This window comes from Falco cherrug, chromosome 13 (assembly GCF_023634085.1).
Source record: "Falco cherrug isolate bFalChe1 chromosome 13, bFalChe1.pri, whole genome shotgun sequence".
Classification (NCBI taxonomy): domain Eukaryota; kingdom Metazoa; phylum Chordata; class Aves; order Falconiformes; family Falconidae; genus Falco; species Falco cherrug.
The window spans coordinates 8,499,598-8,517,112 of NC_073709.1; the positions used below are offsets into that span (position 1 = coordinate 8,499,598).

The 17,515-nt window shown below is 36.8% G+C and overlaps 1 protein-coding gene across 1 annotated transcript in view; it reads left to right on the forward strand.

Moving 5' to 3' along the window:
* Nucleotides 1-17,515, forward strand: part of SLX4IP (SLX4 interacting protein) — an 80,002-nt gene that overhangs the window by 48,980 nt on the left and 13,507 nt on the right. The window contains exons 6-7 of the mRNA XM_014285351.3: nucleotides 12,151-12,228; nucleotides 14,960-15,048. Coding sequence (XP_014140826.3) covers nucleotides 12,151-12,228; nucleotides 14,960-15,048 — 167 coding nt within the window. The remainder of the gene's footprint in view (nucleotides 1-12,150; nucleotides 12,229-14,959; nucleotides 15,049-17,515) is intronic.

Consider the following 17,515-nt stretch of genomic DNA (forward strand, 5'->3'; position numbering starts at 1 on the left):
GAGGAGGACAGAAGTCTTTTAATGAACTTTCATGTCTACAGTTGCACGTTGTAATTTCTGTCTCTCAAAAGAATTATATTGCAGCTTCTTTACAATGGAGTAATTTATGATTTGTAGCCAAGTCCTGCAGATCTTTGTGAACTTTAAACTTGCAGTCATCTGTCTGTGACAACAGAGCCTCCTAGCTCCCTGAAGTATGCAGTAACTTATGCAATAACTTAAGAAAAATGTTTTGATTAGTATCTTGTGCTTAATATTTCCTGTATTTGCTTTAGATTGCTTTTTTCCATTTTTTTTTCAGCCAGCTAATGGGAAATAAAGGCATCTTTTTTCATCAAAACATTTTTCTTCTAGAAGATCAAGGTTATATATCTGAATATTTTTTTGTTGTTGTTCTTGGTGTAGAGGATATTTTACAAGCACAGAAACCCCCATACTTATGCACTGTTTGGATTATTTTCTTTTTAGTGGGTTTTTGGTGTTGGTGTGTGGGTTTTTTTACCTTAGATTATAATACAATAGAATTGGGAAAAAAGTCAAGAAGGGCAACAGAGATGATCCAAGATGAGGAAATACAATACAGGGAACATGCAAAATACAGGGAACAGTCAGTCAAGTGTGATAGGACTCTTGAGCCTGGCAAATACATGAATTGGGGGGAATGCAACAGAGTTCTGCAAAATAATTTCTTCTCTCATTCTCTTCCAACTTGAGAACAGAAGGGCATCAAATGGAGGTATTGGAAGCACCATGGTAGTTAAAGGAGCTGTGGGACTCTTTGCCAAAGGATAATGGGTATGATGAAAGCTTACAATGAGTCCACAAGGACATGGGAGAGGGATCCAGGGAGGGTACAGAATTCACAAATCTGTTTTGGTTCGATAAAGGCCTGAGTTGAGAGTGCTTGGACTCTGGGAGAATATTGGGGAAATAGCTGCATACACTTTGCACTTGTATTTTGTTTCCCCTTGCCTTGTAGCCATTTGTTGTATGCAAGGTATTTAGCTACATGGACCTTTGATCTTACCCAATATGGCCTTTTTATTGTACTTCTCTGGAAAAAGCCTGCACTATAAACTGAAAACTCATTAGTATGCCAGAGAGAGTTGGTGTTTCAAAGACTGTCAGAGAAAGTTCTGCACTTTCTAGACTGAAGGATCTACCTTTGTCTTCCTGTTATTACACCAAGATTTGCAGAGACTTTAGCAATTGCTGTTGCTGTCTTACATGGGACATTTGCAGCTGCAGCACCAGGTGGGTAGAATGCATTCTCCTAACTTTACTTCTTCCCTACTTGCAGCTCCCATGTGAAGTTATTTATGGTCTTGGATAGGAAATGAAATGGTGTATTTATTTTACAGATGACCTTAATAAAGTACTTTATATAGTTAGTATTGTATTGAAAAGAAATATTATTTATTTAAAACAAGAGAGTTGTTTAACTGAGTGTATTTTTGTGAAAGAATTTGCTGTTGGTTTTGAAAACAGTCTTGACCTTTAACCTTTAATTACTGTCTGCCTTAATTCTGTTTTTCTTGTTTCCATCTTTTGTTTGTCTCTTGTTTTTGTATTTTTCCAATTTATGAAAAGAAAAGATACAATGACAACTACTCTTTAAGTATGTGTGTGTGCAAAAAAATACATTTGCATGCACATATGTTTACAGTTACTGTCTTACCTATATAAGCTCTAAAGGTCTGTCTATAGCATCCAAGTACTTCTGCATAGTAATTTTTCTGTTAGTACTTCAGTTTATGCACAAGACATATATTTATGTAAATTCAAAGTTTATCTTTGGAGTTTTCATTATATAGTTAGGCAAAAAATCTGTATCTATTAATCGTGTATTTACAAAGTGGAATTATGTCTCCTTTTTCAATTTGTCAAAGCTGGCTAGAAGTTAATAGGCAATTAATCTCTATCAGTTAAGAATTAAATTAGGATGCTAGTTTGGTGCAGATGTTGCAAGTTAGGCAAGATAAACCCAACCTTTAATTTCTGATTTGATACTTGAGAATATGAAAGTGACTCTCGTCTAGTCTAGGAAACATACAGCTACCTTTCGAAAGAGCCCTTAGCATCTGTTTGTCCAAGTGGGAATTCAGCATTTTTGGAATCCAAATGGAGTGATTTTAAAAACATGTCCCTAAGTGCTTCCCATTTCTGATTTGACTGCCTGATTATTCTTTGTAACATCTGTTCCTCTTGAAGGTACTCTTTCTTGTGTGCACTGTATAGCCTTTTAAAGCTTCTGTAGTCACTTGGAAGCAGGAATACTGAGGATAGGGTGTCAGTGTACAGCTTCTGTGGACCTGTTTAAGCATTAGGCACAGCTGGAATGGGTAGCAGTAGGTTTGGGGGGGTTTTTTTGAGTGCTTACTGTTGCAGCTGAAATGTTCTGAAGAGTAAGTTTGACTTTAAATTGTCTTCTCCCGTTCTTTGTGAACATGGCAAATAGGATTTCTGCTAGAAACATTTCATAGTTTTTGTGGTCTGCATTTAATGGTCAAATTCCTTGCATTGGAATGTCTAAAATACCAGAGAAGAAATGATTTGGTCAGTCTGATAGACCTGACTTTCCTTAGCTGTCTGACCTTTACAAATATGTGTGTGGGGCAGCCTGAACATTGTGCTGCCTGGAATATGCTACAGATAAATTAGTGAGGACAGATTAAGATAATATGTGCATTCTGCTGAAGTGAAGTGTTTGCAATTAATGTCTGAATCTGGTCATATGCTTTGGGCTGTATTGTTCATATAATATGAATATGCCTTTAGGAATATGTTTTTTCAGCTTGGGTACATATGATTGCATATAACACTTGCTAACATACATAGTAGGTTGCGCTATTTGGATACATACCAGGTCTACCTCTCATATGTTATAAAACTCACATACACTTCATTGCTGTTGTGTTTCTTGTCCATGTACAGATAATGCTCTGTCTGTGTGCTGTGCAGTTTTGGCGGCTATGAGTTTGGGACTTCTGAAAAAACCTGAAAATCTGTCTGTTACTGGGGCAGAGATTCTATGATTTTAGACCTAAGTAGTCTTGTTGGGCAGCGATAGGAGTCATGAGATTACTGGTGTGTTTTAGTAGGCACATAAGCGTTTACATCAGGACTGTTGTCAGCATCTTAGGTTTCAGGGTTTTTCGTGTAACTGCATGGGAGAGGGAAAATAGTTTGATTAGGTAAAAAAAACCAGAAAGCCCAAACCAAACCCTACTATGCAAATACAGATAATGAAAGTGGATGAAAAAAGACATATGATTACCAAGGGGAAAAGAAAGACTATCTTTTTTTTTTAATTAACCAGGTTTAATAACTTCTTTTGTGTTTTTTTAATTAGTTCAACTGTATATTAAATGAGATGGAAAAAAATGAGGATTTGATTTTTATTTTAAGATGAAATGTCAGGTTCCTTTATAAAAAAAAAAAGTAAGTATTCTTTATTAAATGTTTCTAAAGAGAGCAATATTGTTTTGGTTACAATGTAAGCAAGAAAGAATAGGGATTTGAAATAAAACCTAAAAGAAATATGATTTCCCCAGAAATGTTTAGAGGAATTTACTTAATTGCAACCAGAAGTTTGACCTGGAAGTGTAACGTTTTGACCTTTTAGCTGTCTGGTTTCCTAAATGTGTTGTTTTGCTCTCTTTAAACTGTGAGAAAATCTGTTTTACACATCTTTAACCCCTGCATTCCATGAAAGTCTCAATATAAAAGTCCCCAAACTATCACCAGCAGTCCCAAGAAAAACAAAAATTGTCATTATGTTTTAAGAAAAAGAAATCATTATAGATATGTGTTGAACATTGAAGTTCTATTTTCATTATAACTGGAAGTAATTGTGGGTGTAATTTCATGGTTAAATATGAATAGGAATTTCTTTTATCCTTTCCATGTTACCATATTACACAATAATACTCTCCTTTGTTCTTTTGTTCTTAGGTTTCATTATCATATGACAAAGGTAGAGAGAAAATACAGCTTTTTAAATTGCAAACATTTTTGTGGGTTTATTTATATTTGGAAAATTTTTACAAGGCTTTACAGAAATCTGCCCAGATAGAGATGGAGGGCCAATTCCTGAAAAAGTTCTACATACTTTCTTTGCGTAAGTAGTTCAGTGAAAGCAGTTACGTGCATTTGATTCACCACTGAAAGTACTAGATCTGTTGGGTGTATTGCGCACTGAGTATTTCTATTGACTACAAAGGCACCAGTGACAGACCAAGCCTACACCAGGAAAGTTTTGCAGGTCTTGGGCCTTAATTTATTAAAAACATGTAGAAATAATTAAAAAAACCATATAGTAGTGCAGCAAATAATAAAGACTTTTACTTGAAAATAGGAGGGAAAAAAGTCCAGTGCAATCTTGAACTGTGGGCACAGTAACAGAACTTGATGTATTCCATCATCTTCAAACAGTAAGAGATGCTCTAGTGCAGAGCAAATTACGTGTATTCAGAGAGAAACATTGTACATGTGAAATATTCACTGTACAAATTCATGAAAACCAAAGTTGTTTTAAATTACAATGCTTGCTTTAGAGAGGATAGAAAGTGACAGTCTTGTATTTGTTTCAGAGTATCTTTCTCTTATTCTTTTAGTTAAAATATTTGGGGGGGGGGGTTGTGTGTGTGCACATATGGGTCATGGGATATGAGCAATGCCTGTCTGTTCTTTTCTGTTATCTTCTCATGGCACATGACAGGCTCATGGTTTTTGGTCTTTTGTATAAAAGACCTTCAATGTGATACCAAATTTTGAGAAGTTCTATGTAAATGTTTTTGCACTTAGCATCTGTTACACTGATGCCAGAAACTGCGGGATACTGAGCTGCATAATTCAGGTGGTCCCTTGTAACACTGCATTCTTGAGTAAGCTAAAACGGACATTTTTTTACAACTTACTCTTGCAGTCAGTCTCCAGCTCTTTGCCCCACAGCCAGCACCTTCTTCATGGCTAGAGCTGAGTGGCACTGATCAGATTATAACAAGTATGGGTGGTTTTTTGTCTTTTTGGTGGTATCCTCTTTGCATCAGAGTTTGTGAGAGCAGAAGGAGATTGAGACTTACTTGGAAATAGAGTCTTTCAGCAGCTGACTTAACTACAGTCTATTTGCCAGCATTTAAAAAGGGGAAGTACTGAAAGATCCGTTGTGGTGACTTGCCACCTATTTGCTATGCTCCAGAATTTCCTTATATTCTGAGTTGTTATAAACCTAACAAGAGTCTGTTGTGTGAAAAGACAAAAAACTGGCACAAGTTGCTTTATTCAGAGAACAGCATGAAATGCCTGCTGGTTCAAGTCCACGCATGTCCCTTAGGATTCACTTTCTTCTGAAGCGTCCTCTAGACAATAGGGTAGAATAAAAAAAAAAGGAGTCATGACCATCAACATCTACCTCTTAGCTCCACTGGGCTATCCTAACAGGAGGCCTCCAAAAAAGAAAGATAAGAACAAGAAACTACGTTTTCATGCTCATTTCAGTTCTACTGAAGATACCTGCTACTAGCTTTTGTTTCCATCTCATTCTCTCATGTTATGTCTCCAGTGGCACACTGTCAGGCTTCTCTTCACCAAACCCATAGGTTTTGTAACCATGTGATGCAATATATTCCTGACGTTGCCTAGAGACCTTGTTATTGGTAGAAGATGAAGGTCTCATCAGCTGTGGGAGCTATAGGGTTAAAACCTGTATTTCCTCTTGGGGAAGAAGTTTTGCAGAAGTTATTTCCTATTGCCGGGGGGGGAAATAAAGCCTGGAGACCTGTGAAGGTTTTGATTGACTTTATTTGAAAATCAGCAATGTAGTATCAGCACCCACAATTATGTTGTTCTGATGAACAATAAGGGGAATCAGTCATGTCTGTTAAAAGTCTGAAAGGCTTATTTCCAGATTTTGGTTGAGTCTCTGTGCTAGAAGAGACTTTGCTTTGTAGAGATTCCTGACACTTAAAATACAAACTCATCCCTTCAAGTATTTCACTGCGTCAAAGATTTCATGAAGCTCACAGATATTCTGAAGGAAAAAACTGCGGAGATAGTTAGGTTGAAATGACATATATTTTGAAAGAGACATGCTTTAAAAGGTGACTGTATGCATTCCTGAGTGCCCTGAAGTCAGGCTTGTCACCATCACAGTGTCTGCTTCATTTTAGCTAGTCTACCTTACTTTTATCGCTGTGAGGAATTCAGTGATGTAACTGGCTGACATGGCTCTTTTTAGATACAGCTGTGTCTGGCCAGTTTGGGGGAGATGCTCAGTTTGATGTGCAAATGTGGCATCAGACAGTTTTTAGCTAAGCTGCTCCTTCATGGTGATACAGCCGCTTTGAGGAGAATCTGAAGTCTGTTCTGCTGCTGACTTGTCAGACAGCCTTTACCACAGAGTTTGTTTTCCAGTTCTGTCTGCTTTTTGGCTGGTAGCAACAGATGCCTTTCTCAGCCTTTCTTTCAGCTGCCTGGCTTGTTCCAGTGGTTAAAGAAGTCCAGGCACGTGGCTTCCTCTGGAACACAGTTTATGTGTTCAAAACAGTGAGGATTCATAAATGGCTTTCAGTTCATGTCTTAAAGCCCATCACATGCAATTAATAATATGGTCATTGAGTCTGAGATCAACAAAAAGGTGAAATCAAATCTTGTCTGCTATTAGAAAACAGTTGTCTGGGATAGCAGTGCACTGGCCATTCAAAATACTGCTCTGCATTTATCTGCTTGAAGGCATGAGCAGGCGGTGCTAGCGATTCTTGCTTCTGCCTTAGGAATGGCTATAAAGAGACTGTACCTTAAGAGCGCTTTCCCAGGACTGGATCAGCCTGCCTCTCCATCTCAAGTATTAGTGAGGGGAAGACGGTCTTTTTCCTTCAGAGCTGGTGTGTTCTCAGGGTGTCCATCAAACACATTTATCATCTTGCGGCTGTATGGTCTCATACATGCTGTTCTTCTCTATTCTTTCCTCCAGAATACCCCTGACAAGCATGGTAAGAAATGCCTTATTCTGGATCTAGATTGGCCAGTATAGTTCTGATTTCAGAGAATTTCACACCTCTCCTGCTAGAGGAGAGCCCTACAACCCTACTCTTGGATTTCATAAAACAGCTCAGTCCAGTTTCACTGTTCATGGCTCATATTGTGAAGGTTTTAGACAGTGTGCTGTGCTCGCTATCAATGTTCTGATAGCAGAGAGGATTCTGCTAGGTGTATCTCATCCTGTCTTGTTCAGAATTCATTTAAAGGTTGGTGTCTGCCAGTCAGGGACCCTGTTACCTGATAGGAACTACGTCTTGTCCCCAGGTCCTTGATGGAACAGATCTCTCACCTATCTGTGTTGGCAACTGGCCTATTTTCAGAAGATTGAATAGCCTTAATACTAATAAAATTGTGAAAGGTGAAAAAAATCAGTAATCTGTTTTTGTCTATACTTGGTTTTAGCTGACGTGACTGTAAGGCATCCTGGAAAAAGACAGAGGCAAGTTACATCACTGAATTTATTTGCAGGTGTTAAGTTTGCAAGATCAGACCCTGCAGCAATACTCATTCACTCAGTACTGCACTGTCTTTTTTTTTTTTTTGTCCATACTTTATGTATATAAATTTAATGGCTGAATCTTTTTTTTTCTCATGTAGTAAATATTTTTGTAAAAGTTTATGGGCTTTATTTAATGTTCATCAGTACACATTTTAATGTGTATGTGCTTGTGATTATCACTTGAAATAATAAAAGTTAAAAAAAACCCCAAAGAACTGAAGGCAGAAGGGATGGAAAGAATGGATGTCATCCTGAGCTGTTTAAGTTGTTTTGAAAGCCGCTATTTGGTGTATAAAAATTAGCACTAGGTGAAGATGCTTGTTTTCATTAACTGTGAAGTTAATATTTTGTGTGCGTGTGTCTGAGATGACACAGAAATTCTGTACCCATTCTGAACACCAGAAAAGGCTCAGGAATTCTCAAAAGCTTTTTGTCTGCTGTCCCTGGTCTATCCTAGACGTGGACTTCAACTTACATGCCAACATTTGGGGTTTGACTCTCTTCTAAATCAGAAATGGCAACCTGTTGTGGAGCACATGCTATGAATATGAACATTTGTTCTGGGGAAGTAAAGCTGCACGATTAACAGTAGGTTTAGAATAAAATGTTTGGGTTTTGTTTTGTTTACAAACAATCAGGAATTTGGATTTGGTGGTGAATAATTTTAAGTGGAGAAATGTGACTGCTAAAAAGCAGTGTAATGATATGTCTGTGGAAGCCTTTGAAGATGAAAAGCTCTATATACTGTAAACATTATTACTAGTATAGATTAATCTGTGTGGAATAATTAATCTAGCATAAGCAAAATGTAGTTGTTTTTTTTTTTAGAATGTACAGTACAGTGTTTCAGAAAGTCTAATATACCTATGTATTTACTTTTACATTGTAACATAAGATAGTCATCCTCTGGGTTTTTTAATACCTGTGCGTTGCAATGATTTATTTTGTTGTTACTTTCCGAACATAGAGGCAGTGCTAATCCATAACAACCTGTTAGAAATTGAAACATCTAGGCTGGGAGGAAAAATAGGTGGTGTTTTAAAGGTGGTATAAAAAATACTGTGTGATGAGAAATAGGCCCCTGACAGATGTGGAAATGTTTGGGGGCTGGTTGGCCTTCTTAGGCTTGTACTGTGGCTTTGGAGAAGACTCGACTGAATTTAGTTCCAGAGCCATGCAGGTGCCAGATCGTGCTGGGAAGTGAACACCTGCCAGGCTGCTCCAGATAACTCAGCAGCTCAGAGGCATTTTCCCAGGCTCTCAGATGAATGGTCCGTAATAGCCGTGGGAGAGGGCTTCCCACTGCTCCATGCTGTACCACAGCCTCTTCTTGGCAGCCCTCTGGAAGCACAAGTCAGCTTGGCTGTGACTCCTTTGGAAAACAAGTGTTGCTGGATAGTCTTACAGTAAGGAGTCAGTGTCTGATACTTCCTCCCGGTGTCGTGGGACTATGAAATATAACAAGCAGGGTAAATTACCGTTCCCTTAAAATGCAGCACTCACTGGTGCCTATTGCAGCTGAAACTGAACTGTGGCTTTTCTAGAACCACTTTTGTTCTGTCACATTTTGGGTTTTCAGTGTCTATTTATTTTATTTGGTGTGGGGGTTTGGGGTTTTTGTTTGGTGGGTTTTTTTGTTTTGTTTTGTTTTTCTTGTTTGTGTTTGAAACCTGGATCTGGTGATTTAGATACACAGTTTTGAAGTAAGAAAAACAAAACTCCAAATCACTAAACAACCATTTCACTTCTATGTTGGTAATCTACCAATGAAGCTTTGTCTATGTTGCATGATGAAGAAATTGAAGATTGGGCTCACTGGGTTTGCTGAGACTAGTATCTGTGGACTTTCTACGTTAGTGGCTGCAAAATACTGTACGTCACTTGAAGTTAAAACTTCCATGGTGCACTTAAAAGGAGTTAGTGATGGATCATTTGGTACAGATTAGTTGGTCCCTCCTTCCGTATATGAATAGCAGCTTTTGGTCCTTGCTGAATAGATACTCGCCATCTTCCCTGGAGCATAATCCACAGCTTGCTCAAAGCCAGCTAGTATATAAACAACATGGATGGTGGACAAGTCGGGAATTGAGAACAGACTTAGACTCATGCTGAGTAACTGTGTAGAAAGTTTAAAAAGCTGTGATTTACATGAAGTTGTTGGATAAGAAGTTTTTCTTGCAGGGCTTAGTTTTTAGTTTCTTATTTCATGAAGTAGAATGGTGAATTGGATGATATATTTCTCTTGAAGGAAGCAGAAGGAAGATATCATGTTTTTTTGTAGTTCTGCAGTAACTCTGGCAACTTTAAAACTAGGGAAGTTTTGTAAACTCCAGCTGACTATGGATTAAATCAAATGGCACATACAAGAGGGTTTCAAAACATTTGATGAGCATAGCTGTGTGGTACTTTAAAAATATAAGTATCGTGAATGTAATGCATCTTAAAATGTTCTTACAGTTACCAGTAAGTAACAACAAATAATCAGTTCATGCTTTTTCAGCATAGTAGTAAATAATCATGGTAACTAAAATTATTTTCTGGTGTTAGTCCCTCTAGGCTGAGCTTATTAGCTCAGGTGCAACTCCCTGTGAAGGCTTTGTAAGACTTTCAGACTTGAGCTGACACTGCAAAAATAGTGTAGAGATGTCCTGACCTCTTATGTAATTATTTATTTTGTTGGATTTGAGGTAGATGTTCTCTTCCAGAGAACAGTAGCTAACTGAATCAAGGGCCTTTAAGAGGAATTGAAACTTTGTTCAGGCCATTAGTCAATCAGATATGATTAAACATTTAAACTCCCAGAGAATACCAAGATAGCAAGAAAAATAAATATACGTGTCACTGATTCATAAAGAATTTCAGGAAAGAAGTATTGTGCTTTTCCTGTGAAAAGCAAAAGATTCACACCTTTTTAAGTTCCTCTAGAGAAGATTACATTAGGAATATCTCAGACAAATGGAGGTAGAAAGACTCTTTAGTATTTACTCTGTTTGAAGTTTTCTTTGCGACGTTGTACTTTCAGGAATGTTACTTTTTCAGCATTATGGAGGTCACAGTGGAAGGTGCTGTTATCACACTAATAACTTATTTATATACAGGGCAAATTCTTTGATTTGGCTAACCCTGCTAACAATGTTAAAGAATTGTGGATGCCAAACTGGAAATAGCTAAAAGTAATTTTCTTTAATTGTGCTCGTAAATAATAAAGCTGGTGGATTACATCCAAACTTTTCTCTAGCGCTCATCATTTTTAAGGGATGGTTCAACTTGTCCCATCTTGACTTGATCTCTTAAGGGAAGTCAAATTTTAGGTATCTTCCTGAGGAGAAGGAAAAAAGATGGGTGATAAATTTCAAAGGGATTGATTGTGATCAATAACTATAGCTCTTAATGAGAGGTGATGCTAAACAGCGCTCAGTGGTGAGCTCCAGGAGTTGCTGTACAAATAGGAGAGTTGTAAACTCTGCAGGAGAGGACATGCATTTTGGAGCTTATACTTATAAATAAGCATGCCTTGGCACTTGCTCAGTAGAGATTAAGACTGGAACAAACAAGCTTTCCTTCTTTTTAAATAGTTATGTTAGAAGAATGGCAGTAGCAGTTAATTTTATAACTTTCCTGTTGTAATTGCACCTAGGGTTTCTGTACTGGCTTGGAAGCAGCAATAATTTAAGTCTGGTAAAACCCATCAGAGTTAGGGGAAGTGAAATACCACTAACCCTCTTTTGCACATTCATTTTAGTGAGGTATACAGAGAGACTATGGAGGAGGAGTCACAGATGCTAACTTCTTTCAATTTCAGCAGGAGTTAGTTGCTAAATAGCTTTATAAATCAAGTCCTAACTGATTTACCCAGGGTCATTTGGAAATTAAAGTGGAACAAAAGTAAAAGCTGATTTCTTTAGCCATAGTCTAATAGTCTCTTCGCTGCAATATAATCCTTTCTGTCCTTTTCTTATGCTCCTGGTGCATGAGGATTTCTGTCATTCTCAGGAATAGAAACAGAAGAAACCTCTGCGTATGTTACAGGTGTCTGCTGGGTCAGCTACGCCTATAGGTACTGAGGAGTTTAAATGCATGCATTTCTCACTTAATTCAGTGGAATTGTAGATAATTAGCACCTTTCGTGTTTGTTTGTTTGGTGGTTTTTTGTTATAGCCAGCATTCCTTCTATCAGCTTTGAGTATGTTACCTTTCCCTAGAATGCAGGTAGGTAAATGGTCATCTGTAATGTTCTTGTAGAATATGCACAAAACCACCATAGTGAATAGGACTCTAGCCTACCGGTCTAGTGACCATGACATGAGGCTGTTAAGCGGATGACACCTCTGATCAATCAATCAAATTTAATTTATTTCTGTGGTTGAATACCAGAACTTGGTGTTTAGTAATTAATGTAGATTTTTTTCCCCTGTTTCAGATACTAATTTCTTGAAAATTCAGTATGAACAGTTTCTTTTGAAAAATATTCCTTTAAAGTTACATTTTCTTGTTTTCTTGAGCTGCTGCTGCTTTCTCTCAATCCTGTCTTCACAGATGTGCAACACTTTGAGACCAGAATGCCCAAGATACCCTGACACTTATTGTTATCCCTTTGTTTTATGTTGCAGCCAACAGTTTTCACATTACTGCCTACTTTATGAAGAGATGGGTTAATCTCCGTTGTGCTGTAGGGAAACATTATCGTGGTAAGAAATAATTTTCTTACATCGTTACATCGTTACATAGAATTTTGCATTTCTGGGAGGGGAAAAAAGGGAACATAAACTAATACTTTGTCAGATTTTGTTCTACTTAATCAACATTTCTTTCAGAGCTTGGTTTTCGGTTTTTTTCCAGAGAATGTTTCTTAAAACCAAGAAATTTAAAAAAAAAAAAAAAAAAAAAGGCAAGTGTTTTTTAACATATGATGGGGTGTTTTTTTAAACTTAATTTTAAATTTGTATATACCTTGCCCCAGGCTAATCAGCTAAGCCACACCAAATTCTGTAAGTACGATGAGACTCAGCATTTTACTGAGTCTCTGCAGGGTGAATCAACCAGAGGTTGCAGTATGAATCACTTCATTATTGCTCATGTGTCTTGTGACATCAACTGTACGCTACAAGTGTATGCAAGAAAAGGCTTTTATTCACCTCAGTGCTATAAAATCTTTACGTAGGTGATGTCACTGGACCAGATCTTTTTTTCATGTTTTCTCAAGCCAAGATGCTCTGTAAGGAAGTGATTTTGTGCCCTTTGTGTTAACCTTTTCATATTAAAAGAAGCAAAATAAATCAATTAAGTGCCCTTAAAAATATTGAATGCTTGAATAGATATTTTTAAAGAATTTCTTATTTTTATAGTAATTCATTAGATTCATACATGTTTAAATCTCTCTTCAAATGCCAGCTAGTTGTTTTCTAAGGCTATATTGGTAGAAGAGATAGGAGTGTTGATCTTAAATATTTTATCAATTTGTTCTCACAGCTTCCTAGACGAATAGCTGGAATAGAATAGAAGAGTGTCTGCATTGGTATCTCAACATTGGTTTCTGTGTGTTAAATTTGAAATTCTTGTAAGCAGCAATGAATACCTAAAGATATTTTCACTTTGTTAGCCAACAAGTGGGATTGTTATAAAATGTAACAATAAAAATGTCTAACTGGAATGAACTTGCCTTACTAGTGCTACCAAAAAGAGAGTCTCTGATGCTGCAGTCAAAATTTGGCTTCCACATGAAGTTCCTAACAAATAAAAAACACTTCTTTTTGCTTGGTTTTGCTCCCAATAAATAGCAAAATAAGCATATATCCTAAAAAAAAAAATAAATAATAGAATTTGGCACCAGTGTTTCTTTTCTGTAAGATACCCCTAGTACTCTGCATACAAAACCCAGACATTGAGCCTAATCGGTGATGCTCACTCAACGACTAAAGTAAATTTATCTAAGAGGCTATTACTGGAACCCCACATAAAACATTCAGTCCTTGCAACAGTTGTCCAGTTTTTGTTTTGTAACCCATTTGGAAGATGCCTGTAGACTGCTTGCAGTTTGAAAGCCGTTGTACTAGACCTTTGTGGGTGGCTTTTCAGGTCTTGAGGATACAAGCAGAAAAAGAATAGTCTGGACATAAGGCACGGCGTGACTACTTCCTTGGACACAATTTTGTGTTGCAGAGTTGTTATTTCTGAGAGAGTTATGAAAGACTTTATTCATTATCAAGTCATGGTAGCTTGACAAGCTATTGTGCCAATACAGCTGCATCAGAAGTCTCTGTGTATGCTTTTTCAACCAATGGCAAATGCAAGGTAATCTGTTTCAACATCCCCATCTTTCATTGTAATGACTCTAGAAGAGTCGCTGTTGGTATGCACTCACAGAGGTTTGTCAGATACTAATGGAGATACGCTGTTGGTGAAGAAGCAGTACCTTGTAGAGAGGCGGTCATCCATATGGGTGACCTGATCATCACTGACAAATTGTTCACATCATGCCTGTGCTCAATTCATCGTGAGAAGACATTCTACCAGAAAAAAAAAAAAAAATCTATGAGCAAAACCTCATGTTTTTTTCTGCATGTCTTGTCTCTTTCTTGACCCAGAAAATAGGGTGTTATGGTTTGCTTTTCAAGTATAGCAACCATTAAAAATTAGTAACTCTCTTTTTATAAAACCAAACCAGAACAAAACCCAACACAGAAAAAAATCTGAGCTGAAAATATGAAGGTAGTGATCTGAAAATAGTCTGAGATGTAAAATAACACAATATCCAGCTACGCTCTTTTCATAGCATTGCTAGGTACTGAATAAAGCTTTGTCTGGTCTATTCTATTCTGATAACCCTTCAGTTTTTAATCCTTTGTAAATGGAGAAACTTTGTTGTGTTCATAACAAACCATGTAATCTTGAGTGAAATGTGACTTGGTAGTAGTTAACTAGTTTGTTTGATGACTTCAAAAATCACTGTAGTCAGACTTTGAAACACTTAACCTTATGCTGAGTTTTTATGCCAAGTCCTGATTGAATATGTTGTGCTGTATTATAAACATAATTTACAGCTTTTGTGATGGAAAGACTCATCACCAGAAGAGCACAAAAGAAATCATCATTAAGTAGTTTGTCTGTTGGTTCTGTCTGGCATGTTTGTCCAGGGGTGCAGGTGGACCAATTTGCAGCCATGGCTATCCTCTTGGGAACTAAACTTACTCTGACTTAATTGATTTTTTTTTTAAATGGTTTAAAAAAGCAGAACAAAAGGAGGGATGCAGTGTTGAAGAGGGTAGGTAAGAAACTAGTGGAGTGTATGAAGTGAGTTAGAGTGCAACTCAAAAAATAAATTATGTTGTTCACTAAAAACAGGTATGTATGTTGTCATTGTGTGTGTTTTTGAATATGGTTGTAATTTTTATAATCTTCTTTTCAATTATTTTTGTATAGAGCTACGTGTGTTTCCAGACAGGCTTATAGTTTGTGTCAGTAAACTGGAATCTAATCCAAGTGCCTGGACATATGAAAATGGCATATTGGTATGTACAAAACTTTTACATAAATTTTCTGGTGTATTTTATAATTAAGATTAATTTTTATATATAGAGGTAGTTATTAACCTATTTGTGACTGTCATCTTGGGAACCAAGAAGTCATATTAACAGTTGGGTGAAAGTATTCAAAAGGACATACTGAAGTGAGTGAAGGGAACTCTTGAAGCTCAGGTTTTCTGAGCCATATGAGGCTCAGAGAAGGTGACCATGTATTTAGAAAGCTAGGTATGATTTTAGCACCTTGATTGAAGGATTTTTTTGTTGTTTCTGTTTTATCCTTGTAACATTTTACTTTCCAAAATTGTAACGAGGTAGGTTTTAATATCCATGAGTTTCTTGTGTGTTTTCTTAGCATTTGTTCCGCAAAACAACTGAAATAGATCAGTGCTAGCCCTGCTGGGAAAAAAACCTCCCCAAACATTTATGGAGAAAAAGGCACTGGTGTGTAGTTAAATAGCATAAACAATTCTACTTAAATATTTCATCCTGAAGGCTTTATCGGGGTCAAAGGCTTATAAATTTTATGCCACATTTAACTGCTGATTGTCTCAGGAGTGCTCACATTGACCCAGGTGGCCTGCTCTATGGCAGGCAGTCTCTTCTGTGCTCACAGTAAGAGTCAGAATTACATGCTGAGGTCTATATATATATATTAGTAGTTTATCTTAAACATAGTAAAGTATATTTGACCCATGAAGAAAAAGTTTTTCTTCTAGTCATTCAACTTAATATTTTTTAATATCAAGCAGAGTGCTTTTATTTATTATACTAAATGCAGATTTTATTATCTTGATTTTTAGATTGACAAGTATCCTTAAATGTCAGAGGATCAAGCAAATGTTTTTTTCCCCTCAGAAAAAATCTTAACTGCTTTAGAAATACTTTGCTGTTTTGAAAATGACTGCTTTCTTGGTATTGTCTTGAAAACTACTTAGATGCTTTAAGTAGAAAACCCTGTCTCTGCATTTTGACCGAGAAATAGTTATCTTTTTTTTTTTTTTTTAAACTTGTTTAAGTGTCTCTTATGAGATATCCAATTACCCCATTTGGTATTTTTAATCTTTCCATAAAATAAAAGATGAGAAGTTTCCTTTAGCTTGTTTCACATGGTTCTGTCTATTAAGGAGAAGGCAAATGAAAAATATATTATGGACTTTATAGCTTGACTATTTCAAAATTTGATCTTGATCTATGGAAACTCCTTGTTTAAAAAGCCAGTTTAAACAGGTTTACGTTTTAAAAAAATAAATCTCTTAGTGGGATCATAACCTAATCAATAATAAAGTCTTGGAGGCCTGCTTTACTTACAGATGCAATATGTGCGCACAGAACTGGCTGGAAAGGTGAGTGTAGTATGTTGGTAGGAGAGAGTCTAAGAAGATGCAAACAGACCCTCAGCAGATGTTTTGGAGTATCTTTTTAATTCTTACTGCTCTGACTTAAAGGGTCCACTCCAGACTGTTTTGTTGATCCAGAATTTTACGGCACGTTAGTACCAAATTTGTCATATACTCCAGTTCAGTACTTTGCCAAACTGGGGGAGTGTTTTGATTGCCACTGAGAGGTAATTTCAAGTTTTTGGCACTCCAGAAGTAACAGCTAAGGAGCTGCACTTTGTGTGTGTACTTTTCTATATCAATTTAGCAGTGAGTATGCTTGAACTCTAAACTAGACTACAAAAGACCACCCAAGACCTTTCCGTTGATATACTCCAGTGTATTCTGTCACGGATTAAAAATGAGGCATATGTTTTGGTTTTCTCTATATGTTGTTTGGGTTTGCATAATTTCGTAATGTTGCATGCAAGTTCTTTTAAATGTTCAGTCATCTCACACTCTTGGTTTTGAGGGCCTATCTGTGTTTTATAAAAGTAGTTGACTATATGTTAATGGAGACTTTGTCACTTTTCAGTGTTGCTGAATGTCACTGCGATTGACTTGGTCACAATTTAACAATTATTTTTTTTTAACTGCTTTTATGCTGGTTTATGGTTTGGGTCAAGCTTTCATTCCTGATCTCTGTCAAGACAAGTCAGGCTCAATGTCTTGCCTTCCTATTATGTGGAACCAGTTTTATGTCAGCCTGATATGCATTACTTTCACTTACTGCAACTTTTTCTTCACCTATCTTCAGCACTTCATTCTTTGCCTTTTCTCTGCCTTTTAGGCTGTTTTCTGTATCTCTGAAATAGACTGTGCTTTAACCAAGAGGGATGTGGCCAGATATGAAACTAAATTCTTACGTCCTTTCTTAGGAAAGATCATCGTTAGATTGCTTTTGAGATATTCACAAGCATAAACCTTAGCATCAGTTGCCGAGAAAAGTGATTTGCAGCCTTCTGTGATGCATGTTGTAAAGACCAAGGAAAAGGTAGATTAGGCAATCTCTGTCAAATTAGCTTTAAGCATAAACTAAGGAATATTTGAGAGCACTTCTAAGGAGTAGAGCTGAA